Below are 25,379 nucleotides of genomic sequence, written 5' to 3' on the forward strand. Positions count from 1 at the left end.
AATCCTAAAGGTGCTTTTGATGTACTTGATAAGGATGAAGCTGTGTTCCCAGAAAGATGAAGGTTTTCCTGCAGTGGCTTAATTCTAATGAGTCCCTAAAATGCTCTTATTATCATTGAATTTTAATTCCTCCAGCTCTTTCTTCCTGCTTATTTTAGCACCAGTTTAGCTTATGTTTTAGTCAAGGTATGTCTTGAAAGGAAATTAAAATAAAACAGAGTTTCACTGGGAAGGGTATAATTAGAAAGGAAGAATACAGGGAAGTTAGTAAAAAGGAAATTAAATAAAACTTCCAATGCAGAGTCATTGCACATCAGCAAAAGGAAGTGAAGCCTTGCACTTCGATGCTTGGATAGGCTTTATCCCTGTAAATTCATGTTGAAAACCATAAATTAAGCAGAAGGATCAAAGTTATTTTATTAGCTAACCCAGAGCTGAATAGGGCTGTAGTCTAAAGATTCCACCTTATCCTTTAAAAAAAATTTGAATTCGGTTTATGTGATTATTTAATCTGTACATAATTTTGAAAATTTGGCTAGCAGTGAGGACTATGTGTGCTACTTTATTTAAAAGTAAATACTTTTAAATACTGCCAGAGGTAGTGATGGTAGTAACCATATAATGGAGTGTGTGAGTGTATGTATATGTACTTGGACCTTTTTTGTAGCATAATTCTCTGATGCTCAGTTATCATACATAGGTAGTTGTAGAGTATACATAATGTTGTCACTGTGAAGAAAATTAACTCTACTGCAGCCAGAACCAGCACACATACATTATAGGGAAGACATAGACAGATAAACAGTCTTTAAAATACTAAGCAGACCATGGGTTGTGAGGTCTGGGTTATTTCAAGAGACTATATGGGAAAGCTGCCATAAAAGCAACCATTGTGTGAATAGAAGAGCAAAAACTCATTTTTAAAGATTTGGGATTAAGGTAACTTGGAAACAAAAGTAGTATTTAATTTTTGGAAAGTAGATACTATGGAGGCTATGTTGTTTTGGGTTTCTGATCAGTCTGAAGTGACTAATCTCTGTAGAGGAGATTATAGGTAATCAATACTATTTTTGTTTGAGTGACATTACTTAGTAAATTCCTACATGCAATTGCTACTATTTGAGAAGTGTGTATATAGTCATTGGTATCCTCTTTTCCACCACTTACATTGGAGAGGTTGCAGGTATGGATTTGGGCCAGAATTTCTTTAAGTGTGGTTTATTTAGCTGTATGTTAATGCTGCACTTGAAGACAAAAATAAATAAGGTATTGAGAGCAAATATATTTATACCTGGTAAAATAGCTAACATGCTGCCATTGGCTGTTTTACTGTGCACATTCTAGGCAGCAGAATATGCTGTGTATGGTGTCTGTAGACATCAGTCCAATCTTGTTTGGCATGTGTGTGCATAACACTCTTGTGTTATAGCTCATAAATTCTTTAGCCTGTAAGTTTTCAGCTTTGCACTGTCTGTGTGTATAAATGCATTTCTTATCAACAGAGCAATTGAAAAACTAGGGGGAAGCTTTCCATTTTAGGAGGAACAATGTGTATTTGATTTGAAGCAATAAACAGCGAGAACATAGTCACTGAAGTAGTTAAGTGCTACATGCTGAGCCAGCTGCCTGATTGGTTAGTATGGTTTCCTAAGGGCTGTCCTTTGGCTTCAGGTTGTGACCATGTATTGTCTTTTGCCTGACATTTTTGGGACCATGGAAATCTCATTCTGTGTTTATGCATTGATCAGCACTGCAGTGAGTTACCATTTTTTGTGAGAGATGCAGAGACATACAAAGACTAGTATTTATGATTTACAAATACATTTAAACCTTTTTTCTTTGATGCTTTTTATATTTATAAAATAAATTTATAAAACCTTTTCTCTTTTGAGCACAATACTGGTTCTCAGTGTCTGTGCATATGAATGACATACATCTGTTAAGAATGCCTGAGGTCAGTGTAAATGTATCACTGGCATTCACCACGACTGGTGTTCTTCAGAACCTAAATCTCTTTTGCAAATTGCTTAGCTTTTGATTGCACATGCTACCTCGCCTGTATATTCTCCAGGAAAGAGCCATCAAGGTGATACTGCATGAAGCATGCAATGTGCAAAGAGATACTGAGCAGCTGGGTTTATTTTGTTTTGAGGCAGTTAAAGGGAGACATGAACTGCTGTCTTGAACTACCTCATGGATGCATACAGAGAAGATGAAAGCAGATTCTTTGTGGACATGCACATTAATAGCACAAGAGGTAATGAATGTACGTTTCAATATATAGTAAGAAATGTGAGGGGGTGTTGGTGGTTTGTTTTTTTTTACAGTTGAAACAATTGCATGTCAGAACAGGTTGCCAGAAGAGATTCTTGAAACTCTCTTTTGGAAGATAGTAAGAATGCAGCTGGGCAAGAATCTGGGTAACCTGCTCTGAGTTGTTTCTGCTTTGTGCAGACAGAGGCCCCTGAGATCCTTCAAACCTAAGTTCTGTGAATCTGGGATTAGTTCTAAAATGCCTGTTTGACTGTCGGACTGTAACTCCATTAAAACGCAGAGAGAAGAAAATGCTTCTCCCTATCAGAAATCATTGCTTAGAGCACTCAGTCAAAACCTAAACTGAATGTAGGTGTCTCTCTAACATGACTGTCTTAACTACTAAGCCAGGACGTCACACAATTAAGTGTTTCAGTCAAGTGAGCATGTTTCAACATAATGGTTGAGGCCATCCTTTACTCAGTAGCCTTTGTCTCTTTAGACTGTAAAAGTGCTGAGGTGAAGACATAACAGTCAAACCTAAATAGCCTTATCTCTTGATTGAACATCCTTAATATTAACTATGAAAAAAATATAAATAAATTTTTTGTTTTCCCATCATATCTCTTGTTTTTATAGAAGTACCTTGATCTTGGAGAAGTTTGAAGCACACAGTGGTATCAGGCACTAAGGATTGAGTAAGGATGGTATAAAGAAATTTCACTGAAGACTTCTAGCAATTTTTTTTGCATTAGCTTTAGTAGCTTACTGTCTAGGATGCAGGCCTCTATGAAACTCATAATAAGAGATCTGGCCATTCTCTGTCATGCACGGAGAAGCTTAAGTTGATTTTGTTTCTTTGTTTAATCTTGCCATCAGTATCAGCCCTGAGTAACTTAAAATCTAATTGGACAAGGAAAAATTCAAAGATGGTAGCAGAAGTAATTTAAAAAAGCAAGTAGAATAAATATTTTATGTCAGCATTTTTTAGATGAAAGACAAGCAGGGATGAGCGCAGGAGTGGACCCGGGAGACATGAATGGAAGGCTACCATGTTTTTAAGTGTTTTTGAAACAGGAATACTGCTGGCATTTATTGATATGCAAAATTTCGAAATATGGACTACAGGAGAAACCTCATGCCACGCTTCCCCCCCCCCCCCCCCTTCCCTTCAAAAGGCATCTGTTCTTTATTTCTAGCTGCTGTAAGTTAGATGCAAAAAGAGACGTTGGTATTGCTGTACTGAATATTGGAGTGCCTCAGTGGTAGGTGCCCTGCCTCCAGGAATGGGAATTTAAACCAAAGCCTAGTCTGGAGCTACTGCATACCTGGGGTGGTGAGAATACATCAGTAGTCATTCCCAGTGGCACTATTTGAGGGATTATTTTCCCCTCCTGGATTTATCTCCACTCTCTTTGGCACTGTCTTAAGATAATTGACAAACCTTGGATTTTGAGGATAGCAAAAACTTTTCATCCTTTAGATCCATTTCTTAAACACGTTGGCAGAGAGTTCTGCTTTTGCTGTGATTTATCACTTACATGGTAAATGTCAAAGATGAAATTATTATTAGTGTGGGCTAAAACTGTCTTATCAGTACAGAATTAGTGAGACAGCATTGGTGGATGGAAGGAAGTAGTGAAATGGGAATTAACTGAAAATGGCACATATTGGGTCAGGAGGAAGACAATAACAATTTGATGGCTCTGATTTTTTTGTAGCTATATTTTCAGCGAATTGAAAGGATGCCCAGAATAGGAATAATGAATCAATGTTGAAAATTATTCTTATTGTAAATGTAAAGAGCAAGTGAAGAAGGAGCATTGCTGTGAAGCCAGATGATTTTTTTTTTTTTGGTGTGGATTTTATTTTTAACACTTTGGTTTAGGAAGGGAAGTCTATCAAAAGATGAACGTTGAAGGCATTTAACTTGCATTATGGTACTAAATTTTCAAGACAGGAAAGAGTGAAATGGTGCAATGTGAGATTTTAGCAAAAGGGGCAAGATGCATAAATAGCTCTTTGTTTTTCAATGTTTTGTAGTCTTTTCGTGTTTTAGTACAAATGTAAGAGTCTATCCACACTTATTTGTGTATCAACAGAAGATATGTACCAGAAATATATATGCTTAGTGCAGATTGATAGTATTTCCCTCTTTCTATGTTTTGTGTTTTGGCAAATATCCATCCATCTTGGGATACTTGCTAATTTCAAAACTGACATGTGTTTCACAATATTCATGTGTTTATCCAAATTATCTCCAAGTAATTGAGGCAGATAGTGATTAGCAGATATTTACAGTTTACATTTTTTAGAACAAAATAAAGCTGCTATATGTATATGCTTATATTATAAACAACAAAGATGTAGCTTTTTGCATATTTGAGTGCATAATTCTAAAATACAGTACTCACAGTGTCACCACAGTGGCAAATTTGCCAGCTTTTCCACAATTAAAAAAATAATTCTTCTGTTTATTTCTTCTGTTTTGAAGTGCCTCAGCCTGAGGTGGACATAGAGATGGTCAGTTCAGGCTAAAGTCTGTCACCTTATAGTTTTGGCAAAAGGAAGAAGCTAATCAAAGGAATAGGAGCAATTACATTTTTAGGGAATTGGAAAACTTTTGTGTTTTTATTTTTGTGATGTACAGTCTGAGAATGAAAAATCTGGGCATTTCATCCCTAAACAAAAGATCACTGGTATTATGTATTTGTTCTATTTAGAAAGGTCCTCTGCTATTGAAGGTATTTTGGAAAGAGAAACAACACTCAGTAATAAATAGTGACTGAACTGCCAGTGCTACAACTGCACTAGGATATGCCACTAAGACTGCGTCTACAGCTGGAAGATGGTAAACAATAACTCTGAATGCCTGTGGGATTTTTCTTGAGTCTTTAATAAGCTTTCCTTTGAATTGAGGAAGGTCAAGTTTCATTCTCTTGTTTTATTATGTTTACTGAAATTAAGGGAAGTGTTTCTAGGGCAAGATAAGATGACCCATTCATAAAAAAAAAATAATTAAAAAAAAAATTAAAAATTCTTATACTAATTTTTTTGGTGTTTATTTTGCTGAAATTAAAGGACAAATAAACTAGTTTCTTCTTCAGAACCAACTTAAGTCAACAGAAATCTCTATGCTATTTTCTACACCATGGTTTAGCTGCAATGTTTATGTTTAGAAAAGCCTATGATCATCACTAATTTGCTCATATGTTAATAATCTCCTTGAAAGGTCCTGTCTATCCAGAGAGAACTGCTTTAACCAGTCTCAATCAGTAGGTGCATATTTAAAGGAAGTGTTGGTACTTCCTGGAGATCAGAAGCTGTATGTTGATGCAGAGATGTACTGTAGCCAGAAGTGTGGGAGATAACAGAAAGGTCTTTCTTTCCACTCCTTTGTCCCCCAGTTAGAGTACTTCTATTGTCACCCTTTGTCTTGCGTGTTCCTGTGTGTTTTGCAGTGGGTGTGACTGAAGGAATATGGGCTTGATTCTTTTTATTTCCAGCTGAAGCTACTGAACCTGTTCTCTTGCCTTTCTTCCCTTAATGAAGCAGGATCCATACAGCTCCCTGTTGCTTTATTGGCTTGCATTAGCAGCTGATATGAAAAGGGATTATAGTTGCTGAAAGAAATTGACAGTCATAGAAAGAAGTGTTAAGAAAACCAGAAAACCTGAAAAACATTAGCCAACATTTTACTGCTGAACTGGAGGCATTTGCAGTAAATGTATTTTAAATGTCTTTGAGGATTAAAGAAAAAAAGGCAAAAAAAAAGCCTAACAGCATAGTGAGAATGTATTTACAGCAAACATTTATTGGCCTGGTTCCTCAGCTGTCATGGTTATGACTGTGCAGTTACTGCTGCTGTGGGAACAGGCTGGGAGAGTGTTTCCTTTGCTGTGCTTCCAGTAGTCTCATCTCTCGTACACATGGCACAGGGGTATGCATGTGTCTGCACTCCTTTGCATTAAAAGAACCAAACAAACAAATGCAAAAAATGCAACTGTTTTGCTGGGTTTGTTGACTGGACAGGAAGAAATGCCAGAGAACTCATAGTGTCTCAAAATGACTGTGCTGGGGTTAGATTTTTTTCTTTTTTCCCCTCAAGGTTTTAAAGGAAAGTGTTTTGAGGTTTAAGGCTTCTCTGCAGCAAAGTTCAGAACTTTGTGCCTAAATGGCATCCAGCATTAGTCTTGGAAAGACTAATTTAAGTGATTTAAGCAGGGTTTGAAGTGTTTGCTATGTAGCAGTAGTGATGGTAGAGGAAGGGGGGGAAGAGAAGGCACTGCTTGTTTTCTTTTCTCCTCCACTAAAAAGAGGGTTTGTTTTTTGTTTCTAGCTGCTGTAAGTTAGATGCAAAAAGGGACATGGGCATGGCTGTGCTGTGCCTAAGAGGCTGGTGCCCTGCCTGCAGGAATGAAAAGTTAAACCAAAGCTTAGCTTGGAGTCACTGCTTACCTGGAGTGGTGAGAATACATCACTTGCTATTCTCAGTGGTACTGAGGGGTTACTTTGCCCCCCTGGAGGTACCTTCAGACTCTTTGGCAGTGCGTTGGCAGAATAGGTGCGGTATCTTGGAGTGCTGAAGTTCAGAGCTTGGTGTGCAACAAGTGGAAATTAATGGTGTAAGTCAGTGGGAGTAGGTTTGCCGAGTAGAATTAAGTGGTGCTGAAGATGTTGAATGAGAGGGCTATAAGGAAAAGCATGTGGGCTCACTTTGTGTCTGTCCTGGGTTTCAGCACCTAAATGTAACCTTATTGGACAGCTGCGTGGAGTGAAGATTTAAAGCCAAAACTGAGCATCTTCTGTTATGTGCCAAGATCCTTCTTTGAGCTGAACTTCACAGGCTTATTCTCTGGTCAAAATAACAGCCTTGGAAGCCTGGACGTGAAAGTTTGGTTGCGTTAGCAGTTCAGCGTTTAATTCTGTGTTTCGTGCTACCCTGAGAGTGCCCTGCAATGGCATGCAGCAGTCATAACCCTCTGTGCTACAGCTAGAGATGCAGGATTCCTGAAGCCAGGATAGACATGTGAAGGGGGTGCAGGACATTCAGTTCACCTGAAGCTTTAGCTTTCCAGGTGAATACCTTAGCGGCTGGCCTTATATAGGATCATGGTAGCTTCTGTGGCTTTTGCATTTTTGCTTACACAGCTTTATCCAGCTAAGTGCCACTAGTGTGGGAAATGAAAACTGACATCTTTCCATTCATAGGTAGGTCCTCTCATATGTCTGACTGTGATATTAAGCAGTCGCTATTGCAACAGCAGAACCACAGGCTTTTTGATTTTGGTTTGATTATTTTGTTTTTTTATGGGCCACGTGCTCAGCTTTGTGTTAGGTTCAGTGTTGCCAGTGGCAGGTGCATTTAGAGAGTGCCTGCTAGATTTGGCTTGTAAGACTTTCTCCTTTCCCACAAATGTGTGTATCATTAGTGAATCCCAAATGGGCTTCAGGATGAAATTTTATGCTCAATGGAGATTTTTTATTTCCCTTTCTGAGCAGTCAAGATGTTTGGGAGAATGTGTAGGTGGAGCTCACCAAAGCTGCTTTTTGAGCATGTCTTTTTTTTCCTCTTTTTCAGCCTTTCTTTTTCATCTTTTTGATCAAAATAAAAGTGGAGCCTTGCTACCTTGGAATATTGATTGAACTCTGACACACTGTTTAGCATTACACATTAATTTTATTTATTAAATGAGTATGAATATAACTGTATAAACAGCTTTTAAAAATTAATATTAAATTAATATATGTTAAACCGATTGCACAGAGTTGTTTCTTTTCTTTTTAATAATCCAGCTTGCATTCTGTCTGTTGGAAGCTGACAGATTGATCCTTCACTCAAACCATCCTCCCGTATCTCTTTTGCTCCTGGAAAATAACTGCAGATATCCAAGAATAGCAGCAGGTTTTGTACCAGTATTCTTTGTAGAAAGTGATTATTTCTCACATCCCAAGTGATTGACACAAGCGTAAAGTAATTGTGCTTAAGGTACCAGAGATTAGTGTCATGGGGCTTTTTTCCCCCTCCCCCTCCCTAACAAAGAAAAAACTGCTTTTCTGTACTATTTATGAAGCTGTAGAAGATGTTTCATTTCTTACTGTGTTTTGCTCCATCAATAATATCTTTTAAAAGAAAGATTATGTTCTCCTAGCAAAATGCTGCCTTTGGAATCTGGCTCCAACTATGGCACTAAAGTGGACACCCATTTAAAATTCTTTTCCTGCTAGATTTTTTATTCTGTATTAAAAAAACCTATTAAATAAGAACTGGAGCTAAAGAAAAAGCTAGAAAGTGAATAAAAATATGAAGGCTCTCCATTGCTTGGCACTAATCTCTGGATGTCCCTGAGACTCATGTTATCAGCACCTTCAGCAAATTATTTTAATTAGGTTAGAATACAAGTAAAACTTTTATTGTTGCAGATTCGTAATTGAGGACACTGGTGAATGTAAAAGCATGTTTCTGTTGGCATATCAATTATTTTGGCAATCTATAATCTGACACTTTAACAGATTATCTGTTGTCTAATTCATAGTAAATGCTCTTAGTACTCCAGGAACATGACACTCGGCACATCTTTAAATTGTGGCTATGGTATGTGTGTGATGGCAGAATATATATATAGTTTTAAAATTTATTTGTTTTTGGTTTTACATCTTGTCTGTGTCTTTAATGCCCTTTCTGTGCTCTGCTGTTTTGTGAGGACAGTGTATATGCAATTTTTCTTGCACATTTCTGACCTAAAGGCAGTTTTTTTGACAGAGAACATGTACCAACTTCACAGTCATGGTCCCATGGTCATGAATCTGCTCTGTTCACTCTCATACATACTCTTGCTTACATTTTTTTTCTCATACTTTCATATTCTTTAATTTTCATGTAGAGTTGAAAGGTTCTATATTTTGTGCAGCCTTGTTGTTACTTCATGCTGGAAGTATTGATTTTTGTGCTTTGAGATAATTCAAGCAGACTCTCCAACACTGACTTCATTTGTAAGGGGTGACATTTTGGATTTGGTGACTGTGGAATATATACTTGTGAATTTAAGTACAGAAATTTTGGAGGACAAATTTTAATCCACATTTGTGAAAAACAGGTTGTTTAAAGGAAAAAAAATAGAAAACCAGCATTTTATTATTTTAAGTTCATACCTCAACTCAAGACTAGTTACTTTAAAACCTGATAACTTCTCACCAGGCAGAAAATTAAGTTCTATATTGAGATTTACTGTCTTTTGGCCTCTGTTCAGTGGTCTACATCTAATTGATTCTATTTTAGTTTTTATGTTGCACTATTTATGGTAATACTGGAGGGTTTTCTTCAGCAGCATTTTAAGTTACTTGAATAACACCTATCGTGGTACTTTATTCTGTAATCCTTTTTCAGAAGGTGTTAGACTGGCCTCTGTGGAAGTCCCCTTAACTGTACAAAAAAAAGCTTGTACATTGTAGTTAAGAAACAGAACTTTCTGACATTTTTAATCTACTGATTTTTAATTTATGTGCTGATTTAAAATCATTGTTTCAGTGATGGTCATGAAACAGTACCTATAATAGTCTGTTGGTACCCCAATAAAGAATTTATACTTTTTTTTTAAATATACCAGAAAATGAACTGAAACTTAAGGAAGTGAAATAACATACGAAGCAATTTAGGAACATTGCTTTCTATTGCATAGTTTAAGTATTCAGTCTTAAATTATATATCAGCTTTTAACATCATTACAGAAGTACTGGCTGAAATACGTATGGGGAGTGGGCCTATTAAGCGTCTCCCTTTTGATATTTGTTGCCAACTCTTGTAATATTTCCTGCTGTTGTTTTAGGGAAAATCTGATTCAGAAAGCTTATATAAATCTTATAAGCTTAAGTTGGGTCCTGATAATACTGCCTTAAAAATGTGTTCTTTGGGTTTGATGGCTAAACAATGATTTTGCCTTTGTGTATTAATTTGGAGAACTCAAAGAGAATTTGTGGTTTAGATGATACTTTTAACATGGCTATATTAATCTGATGATTAGTTTAATTAGAAGATGTGACGCTGGCCCAGTTTCTTCTGAATTGTTTACCTTTACTCAACTTTTGTGCTTAGTTTTATTGCAAAAAGAATAAGGGAAAGACACTCATGTATTCCGTATTTCTTTTCCTGTTGTCGTTATTCAGCAGCTGAACTACTGTCAGTTCTGTACTGGTAAAAAAAAACCCATGGTGTATTTCTGAAAAAAAAGTTCTGGAAGTTATGTATTGCAGACTGTGGTTCAAGGGTAGAGAGAGCAGCAGACCAATGATCAATCTCAAGACTGAATAATAGAAGTTTTCTTTCCAAACTGTCATCTTTTACAGAACAGACTCTGGGAAATAGGAATCACAGCTCACAAAAGCTCTTTGTAGTAACAGCTGGAACCTAGAGGAAGAGCCTTTTATATGTGGTAATGCTGATACAGTGTTAATCAGAATCATTCCTTGTCAGTCACCCCCAGAGATCATCCCCAGGCTCTCTGGGGACATTCCAGACTGTCCCACAGCTGCATTCTGTCTCCCCTTCAAGCTGATGTGGTATTGACTGGGCTTCCTGAAGAAGCTTGGTGTTGAGTGCCTTCCTGTCTCCTGCAACACCACATAGAGAATAACCTGTTTATTGTTGCTTTCTGGCAGGTGTTTAGTTTTATTGGTTATACAAATGAAGGTGATAGAAAACTTTAGGTTTCTGTGTTTGCATTCAGTTCTTAACATTACTAAAAGCCAACAGGGAGGAGGAGGAGGCCAGTTTCTGTTTTGGTTGTTGAATTGAACAGCTCTCTGGCATTCTTCCTAGGCACTTTTTTCTAAAAGTTACTCTTAACCCATATAGGGAGAAACTAGGAGAATTTCATTCTTCTGTCTTTGTATCGAACTGTTCTTATGCTTCACCTCAGTTTCTCTCTGAACTTGGCAGAAGGGACTGCTCATAAATACTTTAGAGGGAATTTGAACTGTTGCAGTGCATCTGTTTTTCATGGTGTTACATTTCAAGGCTTTGAGATTGGTTAAGCATCAGAGGACAAGTCAAAGGGGCAGTTGTGTTTGTTCAGAAAGTGTCGAGTTGTGTTAAGCACTATGCATATCCTGTTACCATACTACCAAAGAGAAAGTTTCTGTAGGGGCTAAAAATCTTCTGGTTTATGTCAGGGGAATGTCTCCTTCCTTTATAAAATACTTCTGAAGTACACTAAAAATTAGATTAAATTGCCATTCATTATACTGTTCCTAAATTATCTGTTTGCTTACACTGTGGAACTATTTTCTTATTCCTAATGTATGTGTGTGTCTAAGCAGCATCTTGTGAGTAATTTTTAAGGGAATTATTTTTAAATACATGTTTAATCTTAAAATACATATTTTTTATTTTAAAAGCATGTTTTATCTTAACACATGAGTACATGTGAATAGGTATATAAATCTTCATTTAGGAACACAATTTTTTACCTTTACTTTGTTCAACATTAATTATTAACATGCACACAAAGTAGTTAGGAGAGGAGGATGGATCTGGAATGAATAGAACTTAAGCTGCCTGCAGTGTAGCTCTTGCTGTTTTTCCGATACTGGTGTTCACAGTTTGACTGGCTGCTGCCAAGTCTGCACCTGCATAATGCTTGATTGTAACTCTGCATGTATTCCTCTTACTAAGTACAAATGAATATTATCTTCTGTTATTTACCAAACAACCAAACACGAGGATTACTTCAAAGTCATAAGTAGCAATTCCTTTTCTGTTCTAATGCTCTATCATTTCTGCCTCATGCACAGACGATGCTCAGGCTTCATTCCTCAGCAGAAATGTCCTCTATATCTCTATGTTCTACCTTGGGTTTTAACTTGCTATTTAGAACCTCTACTCAAAATGTATATCTGGTATTTTGATTATGGATTGTCACATAAACAGAATGATTGATTAAAGTAATTTACATAGAAGCATTCGTGGGGTTTCTGAGCAAGGGAAAATACACAGAAGCACATGGCACTTAATTACTTCGCTTAACAATAAATGTCAAGTTAAACCTTTTTAAAAAAAGATGAATGCTGTGCTTAAGGAAAATGCAATTTCATTTCTATGCTTTGAAATGTTTTACACACTGTATACATTAGAGGGGCAAAGACATTAACACCTCTGTACATGCAAAGGTGCTGACAGATTTCAGATGCTACAAGGCAGGCTTTTGTAGCCCTGTCTCCTATTGCTTTCGAAGGGAACTCATTTACTGTAATGTGCTGTTAATCTGAGTCCATTTTCTTGTGTGAAACTACATTTGCATACAGACACTCCTTGGAACTCAATGAGAACATGAGGACAGTGGTCCTGATTTGGTAAATTGTTGCATATAAACAGGATTTGCATTCAAATTAGTGTTTTATATCACAGCCTGATTGTGTGTTCCATTTTAATAATGTTGAATTAATGGCAATAGTAGGTTTCAAAAAGCTACTCCTGATTTTATGTTCCAGTTCTAAATTTAATTAGAAATGTCTTTCCTCTCTTTCTTTCTACTATGCTGCAGTTTAGTAACAGACCTGGAATTTCTTCTCCTGTTAAATAAAGTGTACACTTCCATAACAAATTATCCAAATTACATTCAATAGTGTGTTTAATAAAAGATTTTCATACTGCTGTATTCCTGTGGGAGGGTAATGGAGGAGCAACTGAATGTCATCCAATCCTTGCAGAATAGAAGCAAATAAGAGGAAGTCCACAGTGAGAAATGGGGTTATGTGCTGCGTTTCCCAGCCCAAGTCTGAGCAAACCTACATGTCTAGAAAATACTGCTCACTACTAGGCAAATAGTTCAGTTCTTTCCAGAAATTACAGCTGTATCATTTTGGTGCAGCCCTCCCTTCTTGCTCTGAATTACAAATGAAAAAGAAAAAACAAAATTGTGAGGATAATTAATTGACTGCATTCAGCATAAAAAAAAAAAAAGGTTAGTTTTAATTAGGAATGGTTTTCCAATTGAGTTTGCCACCTGACTTTCACCAGTTCAGCACCACCAGCAGTGGCATGGCTCAGAGAGGTTTGTGGAGGGTAGTTCTCTTATATATTCAGTACTTAGGAACCTTGGCATCTTTACTGTAACTCTTTCTGAACTTTTGGGACAAAAGCCTGTCTTCCTCCTACTCTACACAGTGACAAGATGTCCTCTCCTCTGCTGCGGAAATGCTGTAGCTTCTCCATTCTTCTGTGCTCAAATTTGTAAGCATTAAAACAGAGTACACTTAATTTGATAGGCAGCTCATTTCTTTTTCTTTTCAATCCATGAATTTGAAGAAAATATGTGAAATAAGATGTTTACACTGCCATAAATTAAATAAAGCGTTATAATTTAATTACACTATGTGTTAACAGAGTATTTTTCCTGTTGCCTAGCAATGAGATTTACCATGAGATTCACCATGTGCTTAAGACTCTTTTATTAACTTCTGTTTTCAAAGGTTTATAGCTTTATTAAAAATCATTATTTGTAGGACAATCCAGAAAGTGCATGTTGGATGATATGGGGTCGCTTCCTAGGGAAGCTTGAGACAGAAAGCTCTGGTGCCCTCTGATTTCGGGACCCTTTCACCCCTACTCCTATACAGAGTAAATTTTGAAGGTAACTTCTAGAGCAAAACTTTGTGTATCCTCACAAATCTGAATGTCTAGGAAAGGCTTTGAGCTGCTGGCATTTGTGGTTGCCTCCAGCAGTGTTGCACAAGTAATGCTTGGTACTTTGGACGATCACATGGAACTTGGAGACTGGTACTTGAAGAGCTCGGAGGAGCAAAGCATTTGGTAAGGCTGAAAAGAATAGCTCTAGGTCAAGCCCAGAAAGTCACCTTGTTTCACAGGAGGAGCTATTTTAAAAGTTAGGGCCTGCGAGTATATGCAAAACCAGACAGCTTTTAGCTTTAGGAGAAAATAAATTTTATTCCTGTTAACTCTGATAATGGTGGGATTTGGTTTGTTTTGTACTACTCCATAAGGCAGTGCTGTATCAAAAAGGACTTGAATTTGAGCTCATGGAGAAAAGGGCTGAAAACTACTAAATATCCAAATATCTTTTTTACTCAGAAAAAATCCAATACTGATAGCTCTAACTTCATAACAACAAAACAGAAGAAACAGGTTAAATATGTGTGTAGTAAATAAACTATGTAGTCTCCACAAGTGATAAGAAGGAAGGAAAGTAGTCTTAAATTAATGGAAATAACTCCTAAGTGACATTTGTTGCACAAACCCCTTGTTTTTAGCCTTTTATCTAACATTTAGTTTTAACCCGTGATTAAGCATCTGCAAAGTAAACATTTCAAGATATTGCTATTTTTGGGGGGGGAATAATTATATAATAATTATGCCAAAGTTGTACTCATAGTTCTGAGTGGTTAGTAAAGATTGTATCTCAGGAAAATAATGTTTTGATCCTGTGCTGAAAGTGTGAGGGCATCTCAGAATTACTCTTCTAGATGTCCTTGGCTCAGTGTTTGCGTTACAAGAAACGAGGACTGTGCTTAAAACAGTGCAGTCAATAAAGTGCCCTAAATAAAAACACATAAATCTCCACGTATATTTATATTGTTGTCTTCCAGGTTGACTGGGGTGAACTGGACTATTTAGTGATTGACATGCCACCTGGGACTGGAGATGTACAGCTGTCAGTATCTCAGAATATTCCAGTTACAGGTATGTGTATTGGTTGACTGTTTCAGAGATTTGTGGTTAATTGAGTTTGACAACTTTGGAAAAAACACCAGTCAAAAATTAGTTTTATTTTTCTTTCCAGCATGCTAAGAAATTGTTTTTACCAGTTGTGTGGTGTTGGAAACATTATCAGTTATTTTTAACATGTTAGCATTACAGTTCTGTTACTTTCTTTTAAGCTAAGTTTTGAAAAGATGAATAAGTCAGCTGTAACTCTTGAAGGAAAGACAGTCTTTCCAAAAACTGCCATATTTGTAGTAGAAAATTTCTTTCTTTGCACCTACTTTACAGTAAAGAGAATAAAATAAAATACTGATTCATATCCATTTGTTTAGATACAATGCCTAGTAGGTTGCATGTGTCAGAAGCAAAGCAGGAAGGTGTTTATCTCTCAGGGTTTTAAGCAATGAGACATGACTGTGGCATGGAAGTTTTTGGTAAGGTAGAATTTGATTGAATAATGTACTTAAGGGCAGTTGAATTATGCAGTTAAAGAGTTTTGGCTTTATTAAGGGCTTTTTAAAGTAGAATGGGTATTGATAATTTCTGTTTACTACAGTGCGCCTAAATGTCCTGATTTAACATAGCAAAGGTCATTAGACTCTTGATTTTCAAAGGATTGTTGTGCCTTTTCCCCACAGAACTTGGCGATGCTTTCAGGAGTGTGAGTGGTTATGGTGGTGCATATTGGGTCCTCTGGAACAGAGAGGTGATGGAAATTAGTTTAGTCCTGGATGTCTTATAAATATTGCAGACGTCTGATTTTTATTTGAATTCTGAAATGGCTTCACTTTGTTCCTACAGTTGTTCAGTTCAGTTTATTTTTTCATCAATCCTAACTTCTTAAAATTAGGAGTGATAGCATCACTTTATATTTGTATTTCCCGTTAGTTGGTTTTGTTGACCATGCTGAATTTGACTCTTGCAGTTTAAAAAAAAAGGATGCATTCTGCTTTTAGTGAAGACACACAGCAGATAAGATATATAATTATCTGTGTTCTTACTTGATGAATTTGTGATTTAGGAAGAGTTTTCTCTCTTGTTTATTGTGGCTATTTTTCACTGGAAGGACATATTTTTGTGTATTACAGCTTGACCTACTAATTTATTCTTCTTTCTTCTTTGTTCTTGTTTTGATCGTTACTTGCTTTCTGTCTCTTCTCTCAAAGAGTCCATCACATTGGTTAGCATGCTTTTATTGTCTTCAACTTGGTTCCTTTCAAGAGTGTGGAAGAAAATATTACAGATCTTGATGATCATGTCTTTGGAGCAGTGTTCTGTTGGTTTGGGAACTCCATCTTCATTTGCAATTCCTATTTTCTAAGCACTCTGTTGTCTTTCACTTTGGTACAGAAAGTATTTGGTGTTGTGCAACTCTGTTCCCTCTTCGATTTTCTTGTTCTTTCTTTATCCTTTGAAGATGCCTTGAACAGTCATGGTATTAGTGGAATAATTTCTCTGGTTTTCCTCAGAGACAACATACGTATCTTAGTTTAGTAAATTTAAAGTGCATTATCTAATTTGCATGAAAGTTGTTCTTTGATTTGCATTCATGCATATGTGAGATACAGTATTTGCATTATGATTCCTTCATTATTAATCTGTGGCTTCCTTGGGATAGGCAGTGTAGAATATTTTTATTTTGCCTCTAAATAAATTTACAAAACCCACACACATATTCTTGCCAGCCCCTTACAGAATTTTCTGTGAGTGGGAGAAAGAGCACTGGTAAAGATGTTTTGTTTGTGGTGGGTTTGCCCAGATGGGGCATGAAAAACCATAGCTTTGCAACATCTGAGCATGAGACACTGATAGGATGTGTGAAATGGTATTGGGTTTTAATTTTAGAGGACAGGTTTCTTTTCCTGCATCACAGGTCCCATAGCTTTCTTGAGTCAAAAGGAGACTAGATGAATACATAATGAGTATAAAAGCAACACAACAAGATATGTCTTATAATTCCAGTAGTCTTTAAAGAGACTGTTAGCCTCACACAACCTTGGCTGGATCAGCAGTTTTCCTTCTTTAAAAGAAGGTGGAAAAGGAAACTACGGTGACTTTTGGTTTTATTAGTCATAGTCACCTTACAAGGAAACACATCTTATTTAGCATGTTATTATTTAATCATCTATAACTTTGCTCATATTGCAGTGATTCTTCAATAAAATTATAGGTGAGAAATGTTATGATAGTTTGTAGTACCTATTTCTGCATAAACACCACTGCTTTCTTTAGATGCAAGTTTGCTTTCCAAATAGAAACCCAGGGTCAGTCTGGAGAAAATGGCTTTGTTCATGTCCATTGTTATTTAATTTGTGTTGAGTTCTACTTCCTTACTTCTATTTTATTATTCTGTTCCATCTCTTGCATGACCAAAACTTCCAGAAATGGGTTTTTCAACATATATTAAGCATGCATGCTCAGAAAAGTTAGAAAAATCCTTACACATTGTCTAGCTTTTTAAACATTTTAAAAGCAGAGGGGTTTCAGATTGACATTATGATGTTTGCTATCAAGATACAGTATGAACTAATGATATTATGAAAGATAAGGCTTGTGATTCCTTTGCATTACCTAGTTGCTAAATTGAGTAATCTAATTCTGTGGACTTGTTTGATCATTTATCTAAAGGAGCCATAAATTTAATAAATATCATTGGAGATGGATAATTAGCCTCCCTAAAGACTGGGAGAGCAGTTTATTATTCTCTCCCTTCAGAGTGTGAGGGCTGTGTGGGCAGCAGCAAGAGCATCTCTGCTCAAAAGGCAGTCTCAGAGTCCTGCACAAGCGTTTCTGCCTCGTGGAGAAGCTGCCTTGTGGGGGCTGACCATTAAATTAGGCTGGCTGCTGCCTGCTCCTTATTAATGTTTAAGTGGAGCCAGTGTTAGTGACAGCTTGACAGCTCTGGAGACTGATCCTGCCTCAGCTGGCAGAACCAGCTCCAGGTTAATACTGGAATCGTTCCATTTGCTGAAGTTTGTCGTATCACCCTTTTCTCTGGATATTGAGGTGCCACAGCAGTGAAAACTGTTAGAAGTATACATCCACCCAGTGGGAAGCTGACTGAGACTAACAAATAATTTCACATCTTAATGGGCAATCTTTTAATAATTACAGTAATTAGTATTCAACTGACTGTGTTTGCTAAGGAGACTGAGAGGTAAAAGGCTTCAGGTTTTATATCAGTGCTCATAATTTTCCCACCTTCTGAAGGTAACTTTCCCCCTCCATATTATAATCTTTGTAATAATAAGCTCTAAAAAGGTTGTTAATACAAATCAGAAAGACAATTAGTGAAGATAAACAAAGTGAAAGCAATGTGAATACTATTTTGTTTCTCAAGTTCTATTAAAGCAGAAGCATTGTCATTTCTTGTCATACAGGAGATTATTTTGTCACCTCTCAGATTTACAATCAATGTAAGACAGAGTCCCTACCATTTTAAAATTGCCTTATCCTATAAATGGCATAATTTTTCTGAATGTTTGCATCTTGCAGAAACATGCATTTCTTAATTATCTACTAAATGCCTTTTTCTAGTAGGGCTGAAATATTTATTAAAGAAATTTCTTTTGGCAGCAGTGTTTTGATAGATTATTTTAAATAAAACCAAAAAGCATATTTTTGTCTCTACTGGTTAAACATTAAAAATCTTATTTCTGTTCAATAGACATTGAATAGGAAAAAGTAAAGGGATGCCACTAACTTGAAAACATTTAGCATTTTAAAATTTTGTCATGTGACACACCAAACTTGCAAACCAAATTATTTACTCATATATGTGTCATTGTCACACAGACCAGGGTGTAGCCTTGTGCACAACTATTTTATAGCAGTGTGGGGGAATGAACAGAACCAGATCTTGGCTCAGTATATAATAATGTAGAAGAACAGGGAGTTCCAGGTGATGAACTGTCTCTTTAGATAGGAACATTAAACAAAGTAAGTGGAGAATTTCAAATAAGCTTTTAAAAAATACTGTTTTTTTAAAGCTGTGCATGATTTAGCATGGAAAAGAATTGTGACTTTAAGTTATCTGAAATTGAAAGCTGAGTAGGTATGGTGCTGTTCTCTTGTCTTTTCTGAAGAGAAGTGATCAAAAAAAGCCCAGTGCTGCAGTACAAATTGTGTGCAGCATACAGTTTAAGAAGTGTATCTGTATTCTGTCATTGCTCTTTGTATAAGTGTTTGTTTGCCTCTTGTTGCACGTCTCTTTGGTGCACACCACCGATGAAAGGCATCTGATCTTTCCTTTTTAGTTATTGGTAGTATACAATCCTTTTCTCCATTTCTGAGCTTCCTTTCTTCTTCTATGGTGAAGGTACATAATTAGTTTCTGCAGTAAATTTTTGAAGCTGTTTTATGAGAGCCATTTGGGTAATAGTAAATTTTACTTGTTCTAATTCTGAGTGGCAAATATTTTTAATATCAGATTTTGATGTAGATTTACTTTTCATTTCATGCTGTATTTTGATGTTTAAAATAGCTGCAGGAAAGGAAAGCAAGTGGGTTTAGCATAGATTGAAAAACACAAAACAACCCTGAGTTGCACCAGTGAGGATTTTAAAGCAGTTCTTTGTATTTTTCCAAATATAATTTTCATGTTGAAATAGTCTGCTTGTGTTGTCAAAATAAATGTAACTGGCAAATGCAAATTATTGTTGGGGTTATCTTAGCTTTGGACACTCCTGGTGCTTCATCATGAACTGTCAGAATTAATAGACGCTGTAAACTTAATTTAAAGATCAAAATACAGTATGAATTTACACATTAATACCTCACACTTTCAATATAAATTTAAACTTCATTCTTGTCTCATGGAGTTTGATTTAACACACACTGTCTGTTGAAGCTGAATTGATAGTGTATTCAGTACAAGTTCTTTACATTTTATTGTTTCTGAAAAATAGTTTCCAGGTATTCAGGAAAAACTTGTGAAGAATAGAGGCTTTGCAAACTGGCCTTTCTGAAGTCTGGCAGCAGTGGCTAAGTGTATGCTAAGTACTAGATTAACTGCAATTGCCTTGTTGGTCTTTAGACCAATTATTCTGAATAGGAGGAACAAACTGGCCTAGTGTACTGCTGAAGATTGCTAAAGGTTCAGGGAAATTCATATGAATAATGGTACTGCATTTTCTCCTCTAGCTATTTCTTCTGAAAAAAGTAAATGTTCAAATCTGCTCCTTACCATCCCCACCTCAAGGGGAAAAAAGTAAATAACAGAATGGTTTGGGGAGCTGATTTTGAAGTCTCACTGTTGTCTTTTTTCTGCAGTAGAATTACTCTTTTACCCAGTTTTCCTCTTTGGATTATGACGTCTTAAAAAAAAATAAATAAAAAATCATATTCATTTGTCAGAGAGACTATTTGGACTTTGCTTTTGCCTAGTTCAATTCTCATAATAATCTAGACATGACTGGCAAAATGCCCTTCAGAGCAGGAGGTGGAATGGAGTTGAGCAGAAAAATGCTAATTCAGATAGCCAAGAAAGAGTGCAATGTGGCAGTGTCTGTGAGGGATTAGCTTTTTGTTTTAGGCAGATAGTCCTTGTTCACAGATGTTATGATGAATGGTTTCGGTGTTTTCACTTCACTAAATAAATACTTCATTGTAAATTGTGTTAGTGTGACATGTGTTCAGTTGGCCATGACCAAAACCAAACATTTTACTACTGTGAGAATTGTTATTCCACATCTTTCCCCATGTGATCTGGTGTGAAATGGATGTTACAATACTTCCTGATCAGTGTGGGTGAGGGCAGTTTAGCTTGAGGGTGACAGCTTTATCCAGCATGTGATATTCCTCTGCTCAGTTGTTTCATTGACAATTCCACTGAGCAGGAGGAAGAATATTGCTGTAAGATTTCTGTTCCCTTTTCATGTGGGCAAGTTGGTAGTGTCCCGATCTCTTTATATTACCTGCTATTTCTTGGGCAGAAGAGGATGTGTGGCTGTTGGAAACATCCCGTCTGAGCAGCTGTTCAATGACTCCTTGAAGAAGAAGGCAGCAAACATGTTGGAGGTGTTATGCAGCCAGGATCCAGCCTTAAGGACAGTTCTGAGCTACATTATGAGGTTGAAGTGAGGGTCCTGTAATGCAAAATCACACTCATGGTTCTTTTAAGTTGTTTGTAATGAGATTTCACACACAAAAGCTATAGGAAAGTTTATCTCAAATCATTGCCAATTGAAATAACAGCAAAGACAAAAGTCTTTGTTCTTGCAAGACCTTTTTCTGCATCTTCAATTGCAAAAATGTATCTGTAATTGCAGGCAAATTTTATCTATGAAGGGACAAATTTAACAGAAAGTCAGAGGGGCCCTGAAGAGATCCACAGTGGAGAAAAGTCAGCTTAATAAGGCTATTTATGACTGGAGGATGTCACCTAAAAGTCTGAATTTAATGCAGTGGAAAAGGTAGCAAAACCTACATGAAGTGCATAAGTGGTGTGGTCAGATCAGTCCATCTACAGCTGTACTGAGGCCTTAATGTGGTTCCTTGCCAAGAGTGTTCAGTGCCTGTCAGTCAGCAGATATGATTATTCTGTGTCTTTATCCTCCAGAACTCTGTCAGTCTCCCTGGTCAGTTATACTTCACAGCTTTTTGATATGGCACGGTTTGCTAAGAGGAAGATATATGACATGGTCTAATACCTGTTGTGGTGGGATCCTTAATCATTGGTCTTGGATGAGAGACACGCAGCCTGATTCTGAAATCTGTCTGTGAAGACACTGGAGGAGAAAAAGAATATATTAAGGGCATCCTTTTCATCCTAAGGTGGACCTTTTACACTGCTGCTGATCTCTTTTTAGAGCTCTGTTTTTTGCTTGGGTACAAATTGACTACAGCTAAGGTTTGGTGAGATTTCACCTTATGCTTTGTAACTCCAAGCATCTAATGCAAGCTCTAATGATGCAGTGAATATAGGTGATTTTTTCCATACACAGAAATTATAGGCTGTTTCAGTGCTTGTAATTTCCTCAACACCAGTCCACCAGAAGGATACCGATATGCTGTGTAGGCACATCTCTCTTTTACTGAGGATTAAGGACTTGGAGTTGAAATAGAAAGGCAGACATCAGTGTTACAGGGTATTAATGTAACATAAGGATTGAAAATACAGTTAACATAGTTTTTACTAATACAGTCTTGCCTGGAGTGCGGAGTCCAGTTCTGGATCTCAGTACAAGAGAGCATGTAGGTAGACCAGCAAGGAGGGGAAAATAGAAAGGGCAAGAGGAATAGGGGATGCCAGCATGTCACTTAAGAGGGACTGGGGGCTGTTTAACTTGGAGAACAGAAGACTGAGGGGATCTTGTCAATATATATAGGTATCTGAAGGGAGGCTATCAAAAAGGGTCTGGGCTCTTCTTGCTGGTACTTAGCAGTAGGAAGAGAGGCAGTGGGCAGAAACTGATGTACAGGAAATTCCACCTGAACACAAGTAGGAACTTCTTTAATATGGAGGTGATTAAACACTGGAACAGGCTGCCCAGAGAGGTTGTGGAGTCTCCATTACTGAGGATACTTCAAAGTCCTCTGAACAGAATCCTTAGTAATATACTCCAAGGGACCCTGCTTGAGCAGGGAGATTGGACTGGATGACCTGCAGTGGTGCCTTCCAGCTTGCCTTGTGCATAGATTCTGGGTGATTCAGTGAACATGTGTCAACTTTTTGTCAAAGGAAATACATAGGAATTTAAAAAAAAATAAAAAATGAAATGCATGAGTAAGTAGATAAGTCAATTAAACATAAATGTGCTCTGCTTAGATAAGATACTTAAGATATCCTTAGTATGCTTAAGGCACAGAATTTTTCTGCATTTTTCTGCACACAACTGCAAGCACAGAATTTTTAGTATGTTTCAATGTGCGATGTTACAACATTATAGTTTCTGCAGCTTCTCCATTCATCAGCCTCAGTTTGTCTCATTCAGACATTTGTGTAAACATTGCATGTTATTGCTTCAAGAGACATACTGTATGTGTGAATTCCATCATATTTCATTACTTTATTGATCAAAATAACTCTTTACTGTTTGATATTCCTGTTAACTGTGTAGAGTCAAGATAGCAAGGAAAGCGTAGGCTGTGTTTTTTCTTGCTTATTATTTGAATCATTTTCTGAATTAGACATATGCAAACTTATACAGGGAGGGGAGCACAGTGAAAAGTCTCATTTGCCATATTTGGTTGCTAGTAAAGGAAATAATGCTGCAAATAATTTGAATTCTTGAACTTCAGGTTGGGTTTGTTGGACTAGCAAATGTACCAAAGAAAGAGAGAAGGTATTTGTTTTCTAGGGTGTTGGTGTAAGTCAGTACAAGCTGGCTGTGAATAAATTTTGCCTGTAACTAGCTCAGAGTTAAAAAGGAAAATAGGAGAGAACTACTATTACACCTTCAACAGCAGCTTCTTGAGCATGTTGGCTTTCATTCTATGGAAGAAGCCGTGGAAATTATCCACAAGCATAATTTTAACTCATGTATTTCAGGAACCAGAGGTTTTTTGTACAGACAGTGCTTGAGGAAGCCCAAACTCTGTAATGTGCCATTGGGTCTTTTTGGCAGTTCTAGGGTTTTTTTCCCCTTTGGATGAGAATTTAATAAAAAATATCTCTCTGTGGTTCTTTGTTGTGCATAGTCTGTCCTTCATGCCATGCCAATTATTAGATTCTTGAAACAATTAATAATGAACCAGAAAATGTAGACTTTAATCTTGCTGACTTAGGTTCCTGCATCTTAGGTTCTGGGAAGATCCAGGAAATGCTGAGCCATCGTCTTCAGAGAAGAGTGTGAATAAAAGTGTGTATACACACAAGGCATTTCCAATTTTGCTTTGAAAGAAAGCATTTTTTTCAAGTATTGAAAAATTTTTGTTTTACAAATATGCAAAAATCTCAAGGACACAGCCTAAATTATTTACTTGTGGTCTATGCTTTTAGGGAAAGGTGCATTCATTTTGTGTAATTGACCCTACATTTCATTGCTGCTTGTAAAGTAACCCTGTGTTTGGTGAAATGAGGAGCTAAGGTGATTTAAGGTGAAAGGCTTACACATTATTCTTTGTGATGCCATTGGAGACAGGTTCGTTTGGGAATACCAGCAAATTATTTGGATGCCAGAGTTTTTGCAAATAGAGAAATTGCATTTGCTTGGTACATTACATGTGCCATTCAGTTTTTGGACTTGTGTATAATACTGTGTAAGGCAGAGATTGGCAGCTTTTCAGGAGTGAGGTGCCAGATTGTATTTTTCTTTCACAAATTAGTGGTTAAGAATGCTGGCTGAAAACATTTAAGCACGCTGTCAGGCGGTGTTTGGAAACGGCTGGCTGTCAGCAGGCAAGATCCCACCTGGCAGAAGGAGGATGGTGTAAGGGGCAGGGCTCCCTGTCCCAGTGCTGCCAAAGCCAGGAGTGTTCACAGTGCCAGGGGCTTCTGGTGCTCTGGTCCCTGCCAGTGATGCCAGGGTTGCGTGTCTCTGGAAATCTACTCACCTTTTTGCCATGTACACTGAGGATTGGCTACTGCTGGCCCAGTAAGAAACTGTCCCAAGCATCTAGAATTATCTGTTGTAATTGCTATTAGTGTGAAGCTTGATACACTCTTCTTGTGCATGGTTGGTGTAATTTGGCTCTACAGAAATCTTTTTGTAATAGAGACTTTTGGCACTAGATGGTCAGTGCGAAACCAAAGCTAATCAATTGACCAGTAATGCTCCCTTGTGCATGAGATTTTTATAAAATACGGACAAGTGTGAACTGGTTTTTGTTGCAAGTTTTGAGGAAAGAACATTTGAAACCCTTGAGCATTTGGAAAAAGATGCACTTTGTGATGTGAAATGTTCTGATGTCTATATTGGTTTTTCATGCCATATTAATCAAGAAGTAATAACAATATGGGATAGTAACCTGTAGGCTTACTTTACTTTAGAATCTAACTTTGACAAGGAGCTCTGGCTGTTTTTTATGCTTAATAGCTCTCAGGAGTACTAATTATCAGGTAACCTGGAGCCGTGTCTGAATGGTGAGCAACACTTGATTCAAACCTAGTGCAAGCATGCATCAGTTGGCCTCTTCCCTTGTGGTATCACTCATACAAATGCACTGATGTCTGGTGTGACATGGTTCAAGAAAGTGTATCAGCTCTGGAAAACAGCAGTCTGATTACAAGCAGCTGCCTCCGGATTTTAGAACAAAGCCTGTTGTTAAATTAGAAGCTTTCAAATACAATTATGGTATGGGACTGTTACTGTGTAGGTATTCCTGGTGTACCACCGCTGCAATCTGTCAGCATGTTTGTATGATACCAGATAATTTTTCTCATTTAGAAAGTATAAATGGTTTCTACATAGAAAAAGTTATGGTGAAAGTATCTGAAATATTTTCCTCCCATTATATCATATCTCAGTTA

The 25,379-nt window shown here is 37.0% G+C and overlaps 1 protein-coding gene across 4 annotated transcripts in view; it reads left to right on the forward strand.

Moving 5' to 3' along the window:
* The window catches only part of NUBPL (nucleotide binding protein like), a 135,039-nt gene that overhangs the window by 32,916 nt on the left and 76,744 nt on the right, over nt 1–25,379 (forward strand). For all 4 annotated transcript variants that reach the window (XM_015631824.3, XM_015631826.1, XM_033515054.1 and 1 more), the window contains one exon: nt 14,854–14,947. In XM_015631824.3, the coding sequence (XP_015487310.1) occupies nt 14,854–14,947 (94 nt within the window). The remainder of the gene's footprint in view (nt 1–14,853; nt 14,948–25,379) is intronic.

The sequence above is a fragment of the Parus major genome, chromosome 5, assembly GCF_001522545.3.
Source record: "Parus major isolate Abel chromosome 5, Parus_major1.1, whole genome shotgun sequence".
NCBI lineage: Eukaryota > Metazoa > Chordata > Aves > Passeriformes > Paridae > Parus > Parus major.